An 18,759-nucleotide genomic window follows, 5' to 3' on the forward strand; every position below is an offset into this window, starting at 1 on the left:
GGCCCAGCCCACCCCCGGCGCTCTGTCTTCTGATGAGTCCGGGGTTTCTTCCTGTGCCCGCTGCTGGGCTCAACCGCCGCCCGTGGGGAGGGGCATGAATACGGTTGCCCAGGTGGGACGGACGGCTGACATCCGTGCTGTCACCAACGGTCAGAGCTGCGCGCCCCGTCCCTCGTGTGATTTACATATACGTCTGTGCGCGTGTGTGCGCGGTTCGTTAAAAGAAAGGAACGGAAATGTATTTGTAACGTTTCCGTCACACACATATTTGTAACGTTAGCTTTACAGCTTAGAACGACCGCCATTCTTGTCAACCCGATTTTCGCCGTATTTGGGCTCGTTCTGTACCCTTCCTCCAAACATCCAAACCATCTTGCAGGCACTCTTGAGGCTCTGACTGTGGCCACGATGCCACAGGTGTGGGATGACCAATAAGCTCGGAACCAAAACCCCGGCGGTGTTACATGGCTCTCTCCCCGTTAGAGAGTGGGTCCACATGACCTTCCTGAGGTCCCGCCGTCGGTGGCCCGTCTCTTGCCCGGGACGCCTGCAGCACCCAGCTCCGCCTGCTGGAGTTCAGTTCTGTCTGCGGAGTGCAGCCCGTCGTCGAGAGGGAGGGAGTTGTGAAGGGTGGCCTCCCGCGGGCTCGGCTGCTGCGTTTCATCCCTCCTACTCTGATACTCTGACACTTTCGTTTGACTCTGTGTGGTTTGGACGCTGGTGTGTGCTTCCTCCAGCCTGGGAGGTGTGACGATATTTTGGTTTGAATCCTTCTGTGTGGATTTACGACCCTGTCCCGTGGCAGGTGTGATGATTACAGCCCCACGGAAGGGGGAAGACATTTGCGTGGCGGGCGTGTCCTGCAGGGATCTTTCCTGGCGGGCGAAGCGGAATTCTTAGACTGTGCTGAGAAGCTTCTAGACTTAGCTGAGGACGCTGGCTATTATGTTCCTAGGTCAGAAGATGCCTAGGGAGGATGCTTAGGGAGCATGGCCAGGAAGCAGCAAGTGTTGTCCTCTGTCATCTGACCTGCCACCATGCTTGGACACATGTACTGGCCACGTGAGCTCTCTTGACAGCAAGGAGGGGTTCGGCAGACCTGAGAGGAACATTCCCAGACTTTCTAGACTTCTCTGTGCCCAGCATCCTTGGGTCTTATGAGCCAGAAGGTGTTGCCAACACGCTGGGTTGACCTTGGAAGAGGGGGGCCCACAAGCAACCAGAAGAGCAGGGGTTCGGTTGGGACGCCCGGTTTCCGTAGGTCAGGCCTGGGATTAGGGGCAAGATGCTTCCGACGGAAATCTGTGTCCGGTGGAGCCCGCTGTCTCTCCGGAGAGACGTCTGGCGCTCGTGTGCCTGAGGCGGTGGCGACGCCCTTCTCCCCTCGTCCGGCTGCCCACTCCTCCGCTTCTGTCCTGCAGAGACGAAGCTCGACTTCCAGGGACGGTGTCCTGAGAGCAGCAGGCTGGGTCGGGGTGGAATTCCTCTCTGGGGCCATCCGTGGCGCTAAGCTGTGTCTTTGCGGAGCTGCTAGGCATTCCCCTTCCTGTGACGCGGCAGCTGCTTCTCTCGGGCGGGGGCATCCTGGCTCCCGATCCAGGACCCGGGAGCCGGCCGGGGAGGAGCCTGGTCTGGTCCTGCTAAGTGACCTCTGAGCCTCAGGCCCCTCTTCCACAGAGCGTGGTTGCAGGGGTCCGACGCGGGGATCGCTGAGGCCGCTCAGCTGGGAGCAGCTGTAGAAACACGGAGCGGGTGTGTCCCGCTGGGGGGCAGGGGGATCCGAGGCTGGGCTTGGCCCTCTTTGGAGGAACGAGGCTTTCTCTGCCTCCCTCTCTGTGCTGCACAGGAACCTCATCTGCAGCCTCGCGCATGGGTGCCTTCCAGCCGCCTTGCAGAAAACTGCCTTGCGTGGTGCTGGGGGACAGGGCGCCTGCCTGCTTCCCGGGGAGGGACCCTCCTTTGCCCCTTCTGGAGAAGCCTCGGAAGCCAGGGAAACTTCCCAACTGGATAGGGCTCTGTGGGTCCTCTCACAGGGCCTGTGGCCAGCCTTGTTGCGGGGCTGCACAGAATGGCTTTCTTCGGGCCTTCTCGGCTCTCCTGACATTCTGCCCTGCTGCCCAGGGAGGGCTGGCCAGGATAGGAAGGGTGTTCCCTGAAAGCCCAGCAGGATAGAACTTCCCTCCTGCTATCAGGGAGGAGGAGGCACAATCGCCTCCTCAGGAGAGCCCCTGGGCAGGAGATCGGAGGGGTGGGTGGGCTGCACCCTGCATCGTGACCACCGCCCCTGAATGGCCAGACTTCATGCCCTGTGCCATACCCCCTTCCACAGCCTCGGGCAGCATTTTCTGCACAATCTCCTACTTGTCTGCAGGCTGGCCTGGGGGGTTGGGAGGCACCCAAACAAGCTCACCAAGCCTTTCCTGGAGTCCCGGGCCAGTCCCCCATGCCTTCTGTGACAGGTGCATGGTGCGGAGTCCGGGGAAGGGGCTGGTGAGGAAGGTCAGTTCTGGGTGGGCTCCGGCGGCTTCTTTACCTGCTTTGGAATGGCAGAGAGGAGGGACAGGATCTTCTCTGTATCTTCCCGGGAGGGACCTAGACTTTGATGCAGCATGTGGGACTTCTCTGACCGAGTGGTTACCTCTCATCTCCCCATGGTAACCAGGCCCTGTCCGATTACCCAAGAACCATTTCTCCTAAATAGTGTGTGTCCTTCCCTGCCCTGGGGTCTGCCCTGAGGAGTAGGTGCTGCCACAGGGCATTTGCACTGGTCTCACTGCTCAGCTCTCAGCTTGTGAGTTCTCCCAGCTTTCCCTCTGGGCTCAGGCAGTACCCCCCCCCCCCCGACACACACATATACACTTCTCGTGCTCCCTGTTCCTCACTGCTTTCCAGGTAGAGGCTGCCCCCCAGCTGGCCTGCCTGCGCCTTTCTGATCCTGTCTCCTCCCACACTATACCTCCTGTTCTTGGCCCCTCCAGCCCTGTGGCCCCCTGGACCACCGCCTCTGTCCTTTCTCCTTCCACCCCATGGTTTGTATGTTCCGCGTGCTGTCACAGGGTTTAACTCTATACTGGCTTCATTTCCAGACTGTGCAAGGCAATTCCTGTGCCTCCCAGTTACCCCCGGCTGCTGGAGGAGGGGCAGAGTGAGCCTAGTCTCCTCTCGCCCCCTCCCCTGCAGTGCCCGGCTCAGTGCTCCTTGGGTAGAGAGGGTGGAAAGTGCTCACCGGGCTGGTCAGCTCGCACCAGTGCCGTGAGCTCTGCTGCGGGCCCGCCTTCCCCTGCTGGCGCAGGCAGTGGCCCTCAGTGTGTGCGGCTGGCACACAGCTGGCACGTGGTTGTGCCCAATGGCCGGTGTATTGCCCGGTTGGGAGGGTGGGGGTTCATCCCACTTGGTAGACACAGGGTGGGCAGGCAGCCTCATCCACTCTGTGCTGTCCGTGTCCCTCTCCTGCTCGGAGCCCCAGTGAAACCCTAAATCCTCCTGCAGACACCTCATGTCTTTCTAGACCATTCTTTAAACCCAAATAACATTGTGCCAGGGTGTGGAGCTGAGTTGGCCCCTACTCTTTCATCCTAAAGGTAATGACAGCAAGATGCAAACATTCCACTGTCCTCTCTGCTAGTGTTCTGTCGTAACCCACCACGGAGATTGACTTCAGTAATCTCTCACTGCCTTTTAATGGTTAATTGGCCGTGGGCTGGTTAATGAGCCAGGGGCCAGCCTGCCCTAGGCAGTGAAAGATGTGCGGGGCCCAGAGCAAAGGTTTACCTGACGGAAGGATGGTGGGGCCCCGAGGTGCTTCTCACGCTGGGGCCGAAGGAAAGCACACATACCCGTGGGGGTAGCTCCATCTGCGTGCGGGTGTGTGCGAGTGCGCCCACCACGTGCGGGTCGCGGTGCGCAGGGCTGGGTGTGTGGATCGCGTGGGCGGATCCCGATGCACGGATCCTGGCACGTGGATCGGGCGTGCGGATCCCAGCGTGTGGGTCCCAGCGTGCCGATAGGGGGTACGGCTCCAGATGTGTTGATCCTGGCGCATGGATCAGGTGTGCAGGTCACGGTGTGAGGACTGGGTGTGCGGATCCCAGTGCGCAGGTCCTGATGCGTGGATCGCGGCGTGCGGTTCCCGGCGCGCGGATGGAGCGGATTCCGGTTCACCTCCGGCAGCCGAAGGATAACGCCAGAATCTTCTGCGCTCGGCGCACTTGGGTGCATGGGAACGAAGGGCAGTTCGGAACACACTTCGAGGGGAGACGGAGGCCCCTGGCGGCCTGTGCACCCCCCTACCCCCCACGCAGGGACACAGGCCGACCGGGCCGAGCGCCGCCGCCAGCGTGCCAAGCACCAGCCCCTGGGCGCGTGTGTCTCCTGGTCGCTCCGCGCTCGCGGATGTGCCCCGTTCGTCCTGCTGGGCAGTGACCCCTGCTCTGACGCGTCTCTTTCCCCGCCCCCGCCCTGTTCTTGTGCTTTCGGGAAGAGAGAACCACAGCGAGATCGAGAGGCGGCGGCGGAACAAGATGACGCAGTACATCACGGAGCTGTCGGACATGGTGCCCACGTGCAGCGCGCTGGCCCGCAAGCCGGACAAGCTCACCATCCTCCGCATGGCCGTGTCGCACATGAAGTCCATGAGGGGCACCGGCAACAAGTCCACGGACGGCGCCTACAAGCCCTCCTTCCTGACGGAGCAGGTACTGCTGTCCCGACACCGTCCGGGGGGCGGGGACAGTGGCTGTCACCAGGGAGAGAGGCTGCGTGGGGAACCGAGATCAGATTTTATTTGCTTTCTTCAGGGCGGTGTTTGTGTGACCTCCGTGTTTTTGGCTTTTATGTTTCCCGTAAACCCTCATGAGGCTTCTCTGAAAACATCCGTGGGGCGTGGGGCAGAGGGCGGGGAGGTGGGGGCAGGCAGGGTGGTGCGCTGGTGCTGCTGGGCGCTGGTGCACACGCCAGGCTGGCCGGCAGTCGTGGTGATCCACGTGCTTCTCGTTCTAGTCAAGCGAGAAGCCACTAGAATTGGTTCCTGCTGCGTAGACGAGGGCTGCAGCTTAGAAAGGGTCCAACGGTGGCCCCAGGCATGTCCACTGACGGCTCAGGGGGCCTGGGCGCCGGGCCATCCTTCTCACAGCTGGACAGGCCTTGAGGAGTTGGGGAGAGCAGAGGTGCAGCATGGCTTGGGTGGGGGGGATCGCATGTTACAGATGTTGTAAACCACTGCGTGAACCCAGGCTCTATTCTCTGCCCTTCCGGGTGCCACAGGGGGGACAGACCCACAGACGCTGTTCGCTTCTCTTGGTTCATCTTTGAAGTGAACAGGAGCTTTGGGCCTCCGCATCCACCCCCCGCCCCGAGGGCTTTTGCAGGATCAGTAGATCAATGGAAGGATGGGTCTAGAAGGCCTTGGTGTGTGGTGGTGGGTGTGGGATGGGCCGGCCGGCAGTCGTGGGACAATGTGCTTGGGGTGCAGGAGCGGGGGGAGCCCCACGTGAGGGAGGATATCCCATTCCTGGGGCTCCCCAGCATTACTGGGCTCTGATGGAGAGCGGGGGCAGAGGCGTCCTTCTCTGCCATGCTGGGGGCCCCGGGTACCTCCCCTTACAGGGGTGAGGGGGTCTGGCTGTATCATGACCATGGCCTGGAGGACCGGGAGCCTGGTGCCCAGCCCCGTGTCCCCCTCTGTGGACGCAGGGGCCACTCCCACCTCCTGTGATGCTGGGGCTTCTTGTGGGTGCAGTGTCTCCATGGGGGGCAGAAACGTGTTACACACCTCCTAGTCGCTGGGGTAAGAACAGACTTTTTTTTTTTTAACTTTATTTTTTTTCTGTAGAACAAACCTTTTAATCTGCATTTAATTCACAAAAATCTTGCCAGGTCCATGTCTGAAACGAACGTCCCGGTCTCCGTTGACCGAGCACTGGGCAGCGGGGAGAGCCGACGGGCATGCGGACCAGGCGCGTCCAGCCCCTGTGTCTCCCTTGGTCCCTCGGCACGTGGTTGGTGTGAACGCAGTTGCATCTATTAAGCACCGACTGTGTGCCAAGCCCTTACCAAACCTCCACACATAGACCTCATTTATTTTTATTTTCTTTTAGTTTAATTTAAATTCAGTTAATTAACACGCAGCGCATTATTAGCTTCAGAGGTAGAGGTGAGGGATTCATCACGTGCGTGTAACACCCCGTGCTCCTTCCATCACGTGCCCCCCAGGGACCCCATCCCCCACCAAACTCCCCTCCAGCAGCCCTCAGTGTGTTTCCTAGAGTTAAGAGTCTCTTATGGTCTGTCTCTCTCTCTGATTTCATCTTGTTTTGTTTTTCCCTCTCTTCCCCTATGATCGTCTGTTTTGTTTCTTAAATTCTACACATAAATGAAATCATGTGATAGTTGACAAGACCTCATTTTTTTTTGTAAATTACTGATATTTCTTTTTTTTTTTTAAGATTTTATTTATTTACTTGACAGACAAAGAGCACAAGTAGGCAGAGAGGCAGGCAGAGAGAGAGAGAGAGAGAGAGAGGGAAGCAGGCTCCCCACTGAGCAGAGAGCCCCATGCGGGACTCGATCCCAGGACCCTGAGATCATGACCTGAGCTGAAGGCAGCAGCTTAATCCACTGAGCCACCCAGGTGCCTGACAAGACCTCATTTAACCTCACAAAATCCCACTGAGAAGAACCGTAGGAAGAAATGGAAGCTGAGGACGGTAGTGTGCCCAGAGGTGCACAGCTGAGAGCCGTGGAGGGGAGCCTGCTTTTCCTCTAGAACCCACACTTGCGAGCCTTCCTGTCGGTTTAACCGGAGAGCAGAGGCTGGGGACCTTGATGGCCAGTGACAGGCTCCCGGAAGACGAATCTGGCAGGGGGTGGAGGGGAAGCGTAGACAGAGGGGCCGCGACAAAGGTGAGGCTCCGTCCTAAAACCTTCCCACAGCCCTCAGCCTCGGCCCTGGCCTCAGAACTCGCAGCTTTCCCAGACCTCCTGCTCTGTGTTGTAGTCCTTCCTGTTGGAAACTTTTCTGTCTTCCGATCCTGAAAAGAAAACTGCTGACCCATTCCCTGAGCTAAGTGAGTGGATCAGCGGAAGTGCAAAGCAAGAGAAATGGACAAAATAAACTTTTCTTAGAAAATGCTGTATAGTCTTCTTTGGCCTTAGGTTCTCAGGCAGATGATGTGAGGATTCTGACCCAGCCAAGGGCTCAGGACTTCCCAGATTCTGCTCACCAGCAGACCCCATTTTCTGGTCTTTGGGTCCTTGGAGTGCCCTCAGCCGGGCCCGTGGCATCAGAGTCCCACCTTCTGTGTCCGTGTGGGGTTTCCGTGAGGCTTCTCTATTGGGCGACACCTGAACAAAGGGCTCCCAGCAAGAAGTGCTTGCCGATGGCTGACCTTTGCTGTTGGAAAGGGCATCAGTTATCCGCGTCTGGGGTGTTTGGAGGCACACCTGAGGGCACAGGGGCACAGGGGCATGTGGGGGCGTTCCAAGCAGCTCCTCCCTGCCTTTACTGACAGTCGCGAGCCTGGTGAGTCTGCATGACCTCCAGGCTGGTGCCGCCAGACTCTCTCCTCACTGTGAGGTGATGCGGACAATGTGCAGTGCCGGGCCGTCCCCCCAGCATTGCTCTGAGAGCTTGTGTGGGAGTTCTGGAAGTTTGACAGATGTGCCAGCGTAAGGAGAGACCCTTGTACCCGCTGCCGGCATTCAGCCAGGAGGGCAGGAGGAGCGGGAGCGGGAGTGCACCCCCAGCGTGGGAGCTGTGGCTGGGAGACTGTCTTCCCTCTCTCCGCTCCCTCTTCCCCTCCCTTCCTTCCAGCAGCACCTTTTGTACCGAGCACGGTGTGCGGGGTCCCTCTTGTGCCCCAGGACGTGACTGTGGTTTCACACCTCTGGCCTCCGGACACAGTCTGGTGACCACTCCTTGCTTTCCATCAGCCCCCTGGGCTGGACGTTTCCTCTCTCTCTAAGAGAGGGCTGGTTAAATCAGAGCCAGCCGTACCTGCAGTAGCTGTATCTTAGAGCTAGGACAAGCTATGTGCCTTTTTAAGCTTATTTTTCAATTATAAAAAGGAATCAAATTTCTAAAACTACTTGCGTATCACAACGAGGGAGCAAAAGTGGAAGGTTGCTCAGGTGAAAATTTAATTGGATGGGGTTTGTCCGCACTCAGTCCTCCTCTTGATCTTTGCTTCCCAGGAACTGAAGCACCTCATCCTCGAAGCAGCAGATGGCTTTCTATTCGTGGTGGCGGCAGAGACCGGACGCGTGATTTATGTGTCTGACTCTGTCACCCCTGTGCTGAACCAGCCCCAGTCAGAGTGGTTTGGGAGCACCCTGTATGAACAGGTGCATCCTGACGACGTGGAGAAGCTCAGAGAGCAGCTGTGCACCTCAGAAAACTCCATGACAGGTCAGTGCAGCTCCCCCCACAGGCTGTTTGCCTCTGGAGACAAACGTCTTCCAGTGAACAGTTCATATTTGTATGTCAGTTGTACTTGTATTTGACTTGCTTTGTGCAATGGCTTCATTTACCCCATAACACTTTTTAAAATTCATTTTTATTACATGAATTTTTTCAATTCATTTTTTTCCCTGTATTTTACCTGCAATTAGGAGAGGTGGTCACTAGGAGGCGATATCGGTACGTTGGCCAGTACCGCATATTCTGTAATGAGGTTTATGCCTCAAGTATGTAATTATGTGTGATCATGATCAGGGCTTTTATTATTTAAGCTCCAGCTCCCTGCCGTGGAGTTCATTACTGCACCATTTAAATAAAGTCAGTTCTACTGTAATGCAACATGCACCTTCCTGGAAATCACTGCAGTATGCAGACTCATGAAATAGAAACCATTGTGGGGAAGATGTGGGTTAGGACCACCCAGTCAAGAAAGATCCGTGGCAGTTGAAAACAAGAATAGGATCCTAGACGGGACCTTGAGGCTGGCGTGGCACTTGTTTGCGGAGGTGAGTCTTGGAAGGGTTGCTGTTGTGTGTTTTTGTGTGTCAGTACGAGGATAGTGCTGTGAAGTCAGAAGTCAGAAGAGGGCTGGGGCAGCACAGGTACGGATGGGGGCTCGGGACGCACGCCAGTGGGGGGGGGGGCGGCATCTCCATGCCCAGGCGGTTCCGTTCGGCTGCATACGCGTCTCTGTGATCATCTCCCTGTGAACAAACTCGTTCCTCAGCAGACAAACCTCACATTCGACCAGACTCTTCCTCAGGACACAGTGTGGGAAGAGTTTGTATTTTCCGCGCGACTGTTGGAGTAGCGCTGACTGTGCTGTGATGTTCGCGTTCCGCTGTGTGGGGTACATCTGGGCCGTCCGGTCCCCGCCATGGCAGGAGCAGCCGGGCCTGCGTTCTCCTCTGTGTCAGCCCGCGAGCCTCGCTCCCCAGGCAGGCACTCGGCCGAAGCCGGGTGCACGAGAGTCTGTGCTGAGCTGATTACATCAGTCCTCCCGGGCTGCCAGAGAAAAACACCTTGGAAGGTGGCCTAATTGGCAGAAATGTATTTTCTCCCCATTCCGGGCTCTAGAAGCCCGGATGTCGGCATCCGGGCTAGAAGTCTGATGTTGGCAGGTTTGGTTCTGCTGAGCCTCTCCCCTCGCCTTGTCGACGGCACCTGCTCACTCTGTCCTCACGGGTCTGTTTTGTGGCCGTGCTCCGCTCCCCGCCACGTCTCTTCTCCAGTAAGGACACCAGTCATGGATGACGCCCCGCTCTCAGGGCTTTATTTAATGGGAATTACCTCCTTAAAGGCCCTGTGTCCAAATACAGTCACGTTCCGAGGTTCTGGGGGTTAGGGCTTCAGTATAACGACTGAGACCCCAGTCCAGCCCACGGCACTGCTGCTAAGACCGAGTGGAATGTTTTCCGAAGTGACAGAGAAGCTGTTTCTGGACGACAGCAGCGGTGTTCTCGGTGTCATGTCCGTGCCCTATGAGAGGAGGGGAGGGGAGGGGAGGGGTCAGGTGTGAGGAGGGGCTCTGGGCTCTGCTCCCCTCCGCGTCCCGTAACCGCGTCCCCGGCCCGGCACGGAGCACCATGCGTGGGTCAAACAAAGACGGTACAACAGACTCAGACACAGTCTGCTGTCCCAGCCTGGAGCCCAGTTAGAGAGTTCCACGTAGAAATTCTAAGGAAGACACCTGACAAAGTTAAGCCTTCCAGAGGGGTAGGAAACGGAAAATAAATCAGCCGGGAACTGTCGACAGCTGAAATCACCTTCTCCGGAAAGAGCCGCCTTTCCCTGCTTTCCTTAGACTTGTGCGTCTGACCACAGGATGTGGCTTTTTGAAACCCAGTCAGGAGCCCGGGCTGGGGCAGATGCAGGGTAGGGGGAGGCGATGGTCATGGGGAGGTCAGGCTCTGGCCACAGGTTTAGTGAGCTGACTCACCGGAGCTCAGTGGACCCTTGCGTCCCTGGGAAACTTTAATGACAGAATTTAAAGGGGCAGCGTGAACCCCATTTGGACAGAGTATCCTTGGGGTGGGCCCTGGACGGTGGCCCCAGCTGCCTGAGTGGGGGCAGTGCAGGAATTTCTCCAGGAAGACAGAAGACCTGGGGGCTGGTGGCCAGCGAGGCCTCTGAGCTTCTGTCTGCTTGAGGTCCTCTCACAAGGAGCAGGGCAGGCTAGGGAGGGGGTCCTATGGTCAGGGGAGAAGGAGACTGGCTCTCCAGAGCTGGAAAGACGTGATGTGACGCCCAGCACTATAACCTAAAAGCTCGTAGACCTGGTGGGGAGCTTGGAAGAGCTCAGTGCAGTGGATGGGCTGGGGGTTTGTGGGCTCTCAGGACACGGGACAGGGACAGGCTCTGTGACTGGCCAACACGTAGCTATCCTAAAACCGAGAATAACAAACCTCGGGGATGACTTGATGCTTTGGGTTATTGGATGGAAGTCTCAAGCCCTCCTGTCCCTTCACTGCAGGCCTGGCAAGCAGGGCCATGCCCCCATCCCCCAGTGGGGTCAGGGTGGGAGCGTGCAGGGCAGGGTCCAGGCCTCGTCTGTGGGAATTGCAGGTGGCTGGGCCGCCTAGTGGGGCATTGAGTGGGCTCTGTGGGAGAGGCCAAGTCGCCTCGTGACAGCGCTGGGCCCATAGACTCCCACGCTGGCTCCCCCGGGTCAGGGCCCCTGGGGAGGGGTGCTTGTGCAGAGTCACAGGGACGGTGGCAGGTCACCTGTTCCCCCTGCAGAGGCAGTGATGACTTCTCTTGGGGGACATCTTGCAGTAGCATGGGCCGGGTCTGTCTGTCGGGGTTCAGCCAGGAGAGGAGAGGGCGGCGTCCTCACCCCCAGCAATGTTGCTGGCAGAGAAGGAGCCGGGCTGTCCGCCCGTGGGCCCATTCTGGTTCTCTCTTCCTGACCCTCCTTCCCCTCCCTCCGCCCCGGAAATTCCTAGCTCCCATTTTCCACTCTTGTCCACAGCCCCATGTAGAATTCAGTGCACTGATTCAAAAAATGGGGGGAGCTGGAGGAGAAGCTGGAGTGCAGGTGGTAGTCGTCTTGAGTGCAGGCTCTGCTGGGTGCGGGGGTGGCCGTGTGTCCAAGCAGCTTCTCGCAGATGTGAGGTGGTGCTGACATACAAAACATTGCACATATGCAGGGCATAGATCTTGATTGTGAACACACACATGCACCCACGACACCATCACCATCATCACAGTACTGAGCTTGTCTGCACCTCCAGAAATTTCCTTGTGACTTTGTATTTTTTTTTTTTCTTTGCTATTTCTTTCTTGTTTTTGTGCACTGGCCGGGAGCTCTATCCTTCTATCATGTTTCAAAGCAGGCATTTCTGCGTTGTTAGTGACAGACACAGTGTTACCAGTGGGCTCGAGAATGTATCCACCTGGTGTGATTGCAACTTTGTAACCCTTCAGAGCCAATGCCCCGTCCTCTGTCCCTGGCCTCTGGAAACCGCCCTTCTCTTCTCTGCTTCTACTTTAGATGTCTCCGGAAGGGGAATCGTACAGTACTTCTCCTGTGACAGCCTCATGTCAGGTAGCTTAATGGCCTCCAAGCTCATCCATACTGTTGTAAATAAGATTTCTTCCTTTCCAAGGCTGCAGGATATCACTGTACACGTGTTCCTCCTTTTCTGCTCCGTCAGTGGGCATTGGGCTTGTTTCTGTGTTTGGGCTGTTGTGAATGTGGGGTGCAGACACCCCTTTGAGATCCTGATTGTGGTTCTTCTGGGGTAGACACTGTACCCGGAAGGGGGGTTGCCTGGGCAGGGCGGAGCCTCAGGCAGGCCCCCCTCATCGAACACAGGCATTTCTTAGCAGCTCTAAGTTGCCAGTGGCAGCTCAGGAAGCAGAAGCAGAAGCAGAAGCACACTGCCTTCTCCAGTAGTTCCAGCAAATATAGCAGGACCGGCTGTCTGGGCCCCGTGTGGGCCACCTTCCCTGCCCTGCCCGGCTCCAGTGGCTAGGGAGTCTCAGCTAGGGTATGAGGCCAGCGTCTCTACCCCAGGCACGTGGGGGCAAAAGTTGGGGGGAGGTGACTCCCTATGGGAAATAGGGCACTGTCGCAGACGAGAGGAAGGCTTACTGGCTGGCGGGGAGAGCCGGCCTCCGTGGCATTAGAGGTGATCGTTATGGGGACGGACGGGGTTTCCTGCCAGATGTGGGGGCACATTCTCCTCTTCCAGGGAAGATATTTGGGTTTCAGTCCCCTGACTTGGGAGTGGAGCTGAAGTCAGGGATGGAAGGTGAGAGGAATCATACAAGTTCGGGGGTGATTTGCTGCAGAATTTTTTTTTTTTTAAGATTTTATTTATTTATTTGACAATGGAGATCACAAGTAGGCAGAGAGGCAGGCAGAGAGAGGAGGAAGCAGGCTCCCTGCTGAGCAGAGAACCCGATGCGGGGCTCAATCCCAGGACGCTGAGATCATGACCTGAGCCGAAGGCAGAGGCTTAACCCACTGAGCCCCCCAACTCCCGGCTGCACCCACGTGCGCCCCTGCTGCATAAATATCTCTTGTGCACGTCTGAGTGACCCGGGCCCCAGCCCACGTGCCGTCAGGAAGGAGGGAAGGCGAGGAAAGGCCCAGGGCTTTCCAGGTGATCCTGTTGCAAGGGCTGGGGTTCAGAGGGCAAGCAGCATAGCGAGCCGCCCACCTGACGGAGCCCAGAGGGAGCGAGTTCTCTGCATCCGGGGCCTTCCCAGGTCCCCCCTCACCCCCGCCCGAGGCCACCAAGCCGTGGCAGACCTTGATCCCCGGGAGCAGGAACTGGAGCCCTCCCGTCCGGGACCTGGAGTACTGCCCTGTGTGGGAAGTGCCCATTTCCCGCAGGGCCGCGGGTGTGGAGGAGGGTAACCCATGGACCGTACGGGGCCAGGTTTGTTTGGCTCGTTTCCCCCAGCACCGACCTCTGCACTCCCTTCTTGCTTTGTTCAGAGAACTGGGTCAGCGTTTTGCTTCAGTGTAGGGAAAAACTTTGCAATAGGTAGTGCTGCGTGGTGCTGGGACGTCTGTGCACCTCCCTCCTGTCCTGCTCCCCCTCCCCCTCCTCTCTGCCCCCCACTTCCTCCCCCTTTCCTCCTTCCCTCCCTTTTTTTTATCCAGTTGCTAAGTCGTTCAGCTATTTATCGATCCCTTCAACAAACATCTGTTTGCACAGCCATGGAAAGGTCTTGTGGGATGCAGCCTGTCCTTCCCCACCCGAGACAGGAGTTCCCAGCTGCTGGTGAACGAACGGACCCCCCTTTCCTAGCTCTTCCAGCCCAGATTCTTCGTGATAATCCGGGGAGAGGCTGGGCCGTGTGGGTCCCCGAGGGCTCCGGCCGGAAAGCCCCTCGTGTATGAGTCACAAGTCCCAATCAGCTGTGATTAAGGGACCCCCATCTCCCGAAGTCCAGAGATGCTTTCAGGCTTGGGTCACAGGACTTGGCCGGGCCGCGGTCTGGGCCCAGATAGCAGCTCATGAGCGCAGGCCCCCGGGGACCCCTGGTCAGGCGTCTCTGCTCATTGACCTGCCATCCTTATTTCTAGGAGGGATTCAGTCCGGTCATTCGCTCCGGTCTCCCCCTCGTCTGGGAGAGGAGACACTTGAGGGACTCAGTGCGTTTTGTTTTCATTTCTCCTTTATGCTAACAGTGGGATGTTAATGACAGTCATGGGTGCTCTTGTGTTTTTACACCGGGTTTTTCTTTTTTAAAGCCAGTTTAGTGGATCTCAGCCTTGGCTGGACATTAGAACCAATCACACAGGGAGAGATGACTGTTACCCTCCCAGGCTCTGGGGACGATGCTGGGCATGATTATTCTGGAAGAGCGTCCTGGGTGGCTCGGATGTGCAGGGTCAGGCTGAGAACAGTTGCTCCTGTGGCCTCGTCACAGCCCTGTGCAAGGGGAGCGGTTGACCCCCATCACAGGAGGGGAGCATGAGACTCGCTCCCTCTGGGCTCCGTCAGGTGGGTGGCTCGCTATGCCGCTTGCCCTCATGTCCGGGAGGCTCCCCGGCAGGTGCCCCGGGCCCCCGCTAAGGCCAGACGATGCCGCACAGTGGAGCTCCCTGTCGGTGAGGACAAAGTTTTTGTGTCTGGGGTCGTCCTCGAGAGCCTCGGCATGGCCCGGAGCAGCCAGTCCAGCCAAAGTGGTCAGCTTGGGCCTTTGGGGCCCCTCACACAGGGGCAGGCAGACAACAGGCAGTGGGGTTCAGGGCGTATGGATGGTGAACAGTGTCAGAACTCTGGTCTCTGGGTCCCGCGTGATCTCACACGGTGGTTCTCAGAGCGTGATCTCTGGTCTCGCTGCCTGAGCGGCACCCTGGAGCCCGTTGGGGACACACATTCTCGGCGGGAACCCGGACTTACCGGATCAGGAACTCAGAGGTTCCGGTAACCTGTATTTCAACTCGCCCTCCGTGTAGTACTGACGCACGCTTGAAGTTTGACAACCGCCGGTCCTGGGCCACCATCCCAGGACTCGACCCCCATCACCTGGACTGAGTCCACCTCTGTTTGCCCTTGTCGGGTTTTTCCATCTCCGACTAGAGCTTTCCTCCTCGGGGAGGTGGGAGCGTAAGGCTTGTGAAGTGTCATGTTAGCGGTGAACCTCGAGGCGACTGTGTGTTGGTACCTGGAAGGTGAAGCCGGCTAAGATCCAGTGGGGTGCTCCGTGGGTGGGCGGCGCCTGCATGTCTGGGAGCCGCGGAAATGCAGGACCACAGGCTTCATCCCAGGGTGCCGGACTCAGCCCCACATTGTGATTTATATGCGCAGAAACGAGATGCATGCCCTGAGGAGTTCAGCAAGGTGTGCTGGGGGCTGGCAGCCGCCAGGGCTGGGGACAGCCTTCACCTGCCTGCGTTGGCCAGGGGTCTCGGGCAAGGCCAGATGTGTGGGGAGAGCCGTCGGAGCACGAGCGGTCTTTCACACTTACTGTTCCTTGCTCCCTGCACCAGCCCTGGGATATAACCTGCCTTGTTTCCTTTGCTTCGTGCACAGCACGCTCAGCTGCCGCACTGTCGCTCTGCAAGTCCGCTTGTCACAGACTTGCCCCCGGGACCAGAAGGAGCTTTGCAGGGTAGACAGCTGGTAACTGCCAGCACAGAGTAGGAGGAGAGCCAGGCACCAAGGGCTGGAGGACCCAGGCTAGAGCAGAAATGAGCCCCGTTGTGCACGATGCTGCCGAGCCCAGCGTGCACGGCCTGGGGACAGCAGCCTGGTGTGCACAGCCTGGGACAGCAGCCTGGTGTGCACGGCCTGGGGACAGCAGCCTGGTGTGCACAGCCTGGGACAGCAGCCTGGTGTGCACGGCCTGGGACAGCAGCTGGCCGGCGTCTGCCTTCCGGCTCAGCCCATTTGGGACACTTTGCAGAAGACGGTGAGGAGCAAACCAGGTTGACCTCAGCTGCACCATTAAGCCTTTCAGGGGAAGAATGACGGGCAGATCGCTGGTCCCTCAGGGGCTCTGTGACCTGTGAAGTCCACCCTGCGGTATCAGTTCCGGACAAAAGACCGTCTCTTTCCAACTGTCTATCAAAATGGTAACTTCATGAAAACCATACTTGCAAGTGGATAGCTTATTTTCTTTGCAACACCCGGGCTTTGTCCTTGGGCCGATGCCAAGGTCTGAAATCCAAAACACACTCCGCCGTCCATTTCTTGCCTTATTAGGTAACACGTATAAATGGAAAAAAAAATCCTGGTTTTATCTGAGTCAGCTATTAGCGGTGTTATTGAGTTTCTGTTGCTTGAAATAGAAATAAAGTGTTTTAGTGGCAAGAAAAGCATGTTTATTTGATTTCGGCCCCTTGGTAATTGCCCAACAGCGGAGAAAACACTCGGGCCGCCGGAGAAAGCTCTGGGAGTTGTGTTGCCCGAGGTGTTCCGGAAACGCATGAGGATGAAGGCTGAGAGTCACAGGCTGGTCATCTTTGGAATCGTCCCAGTGACTTTCCCGCTAGAAACTGCAGCCTGCCTCCATGTCTTACCCCAGATGTTGCTTGGGCATCCGTTCAATCCTTTCCCGTGGCTCAATATTGATGTAACCTGCCTTGTTTCCTTTGCTTCGTGCACAGCACGCTCAGCTGCCGCACTCTTTGTCTTTTGCTCTCATATTTTATGTGGAGAAATATTTCATGGATCTGGACGGACGTCCAGCGGAGGCTGCTGGGTTCAGGCTCCCTCCGGAGTCTCAGCCGATAAAGGGTGGAAGCAGAGTCCATGTTCCCATCGGCAGACCCCGCTGCAGGGCCCGCTTCTCCACGCTCCCCCTCCCCGTGCGCATGCTCTCCTGGGGTCTCGGGAGAGGCCGGGGTGGGTTAGGGGGCGTAGGAGAGGCAGCGCGGGTGGTGGACGTGTCCCCGCACTTGGAGCAGAGGCACCGGGTGCCAGTTACTGGCCGTTAAGTTTGAGTCAGTGACTTGACCACCCCCGAGCCTCAGTTTCCTCATCTGTAAGTGCGGGCGGTGTCGTAGCCCCTGTAGGACTGCCCTGAAGCATGTACGCGTGACCCGTGGGCTGGGGTTAAGGGGAGTATTTGGGGAATGTAGAGCTCGCTTTCACTTTTCAGTGACGGAAAATCGTATTGAAACCCTGGTGGTCTTCCAGACTGACCGTCTCGCTCTGCTCTGTGTTCTTACGCCTCTAGAATGTGCGGGAGGGTCTTGGCACTTCTGCCGAGGGAAGACGGGTGGACGTGGAGCCTTCCTAGCTTTGCCCAGGGATCCTGGGACGGCATTCCGCCTTCCAGCCTGCGCCGGAGAACGTCACCCGTCTGGAGGAGCAGAGGGGCGCGCCGAAGCACTGAGTTTCCACTTTTTCACGCACCCACCCATCCAGCACGTGTGGACTGAGTACTGACTCGCTTTGTGTGGGTGCCGTGTGGAATGTTGGGATGTAGAGCTCTGGCTGGTGCCGTCTGGCTCTCGGGGAGTTGATGGTCTAGCAGTGAAGAGAGACTCCAAAGAAATCATCACGTAGAACAGACATCACACATCGTGGTATGTGTTAGGCAGGAAAAGTCCAAGGGGCTTTGTCAACAAGTAATATGGGACCAGTCTTTTCTGGCAGGTGGGACGGGGCCCTTGGGAGTGTGTGAGGAGCTGGAGGGGGCTGGTGGGACATGCTAGAGGGTGGGGAGAGTCGACCTTTGGTCCCATGGCCGCGAACGCCGGAGGAGACCTGTGACCGAGCTGCAGGGTGCAGAATGGGTTGTAGGGAGGCTGGAGCAGCTGAGGGGGTCACGGTGGTGAGGGCGCTGACGGTATGCAGCAGGGACAGGAGGCTGGGCTGGGGCGCTATAGGGCTCTGCCCTCAGCACAAACAGGGCAGCTAAAAACCCCAGGCGTGGATTCTCCCAGTGCCAGAGGTGAGAAGTGTGACAGCAGGATGTCGGCAGGCTGGGTCTGGCTGGGTGCAGTGTGGAGGCTCTGCAGGGTGTCTGTTCCGTGCCTCTCTGCTGCTATCCGGGGATGGCCGGCGGTGCTGACGCTCACTGATTCTAGCCCCATCCCTCCTGTCTCCGCCTCGGCCACGCACGGCGTTCTCCCCGTGTCTCTGGGTCCAGATTGTCTTCAGGACCTGTCCCCAATCCCACCCATTCTGAGTCATTTAAACTGGCTTATGTCTACAGAGACCCTGTGCATAGGTGAGACCACAGTCGTAGGTTCTAGGGAGACATGCATCTTGGGGCACCCTGTGCAGCCCGGGGCAGTGATAGTGGGGACTCGGGTTCTCGGGAGGACTGCCGGCAGGGAAGCCAGTCCACTCGCTGCAGCCCTCTCTCTACCCGAAAGCGTTAAGAAAGCTGAGTGTTGAGGGTCCTTGGTGACCCTGTATCGCCAGCCCCATTGTCTCTGACGCATCTCTTCTGCCGGAAATGCATTCAGCTGTGGCGAGAACAGGAGGCTCCTTCTCAGTGGCCTCCATGTGCTGTGTCGAACCGGGCCACCGGACCACCACTGCCGTGGATGCGTTTGCATCACCTGTGGGCGCCTGCAGACCCCTCAGCCCGTGCTCGCGGACGGATGTTACTGCAGGGCAGGACGTGCTGTGTGTGCCAGCTGGGAAGTGGGGGTTTCCGGGGCCGTCGGTCAGGGTCACAGCCCCAGGCGAGGGTCCCCCAGGCCCCTCCCCACCCTCACACAGCACTCGCTCAGGTCCGAGCATCATGGAGAGTGCACCACGGGTGTCATCAGGTCCGCTTCTCTGCCACGTTCTCCTGACCCTGCTTCCTCCTCCCCGCCACCCCTGCCTCCGCAGCACCTGCCGCTGCTTGTCCTCCATGGCAGGGGGGCGAGGCCTGCT

General features: G+C 58.0%; 1 protein-coding gene across 6 annotated transcripts in view; it reads left to right on the plus strand.

Annotated features, from left to right (window-relative positions):
• The window catches only part of ARNT2 (aryl hydrocarbon receptor nuclear translocator 2), a 142,251-nt gene that overhangs the window by 44,620 nt on the left and 78,872 nt on the right, over positions 1–18,759 (plus strand). For all 6 annotated transcript variants that reach the window (XM_059179828.1, XM_059179829.1, XM_059179825.1 and 3 more), the window contains exons 4-5: positions 4,481–4,694; positions 8,191–8,404. In XM_059179828.1, the coding sequence (XP_059035811.1) occupies positions 4,481–4,694; positions 8,191–8,404 (428 nt within the window). The remainder of the gene's footprint in view (positions 1–4,480; positions 4,695–8,190; positions 8,405–18,759) is intronic.

Source organism: Mustela lutreola, chromosome 7 (genome assembly GCF_030435805.1).
Source record: "Mustela lutreola isolate mMusLut2 chromosome 7, mMusLut2.pri, whole genome shotgun sequence".
Classification (NCBI taxonomy): Eukaryota; Metazoa; Chordata; class Mammalia; order Carnivora; family Mustelidae; genus Mustela; species Mustela lutreola.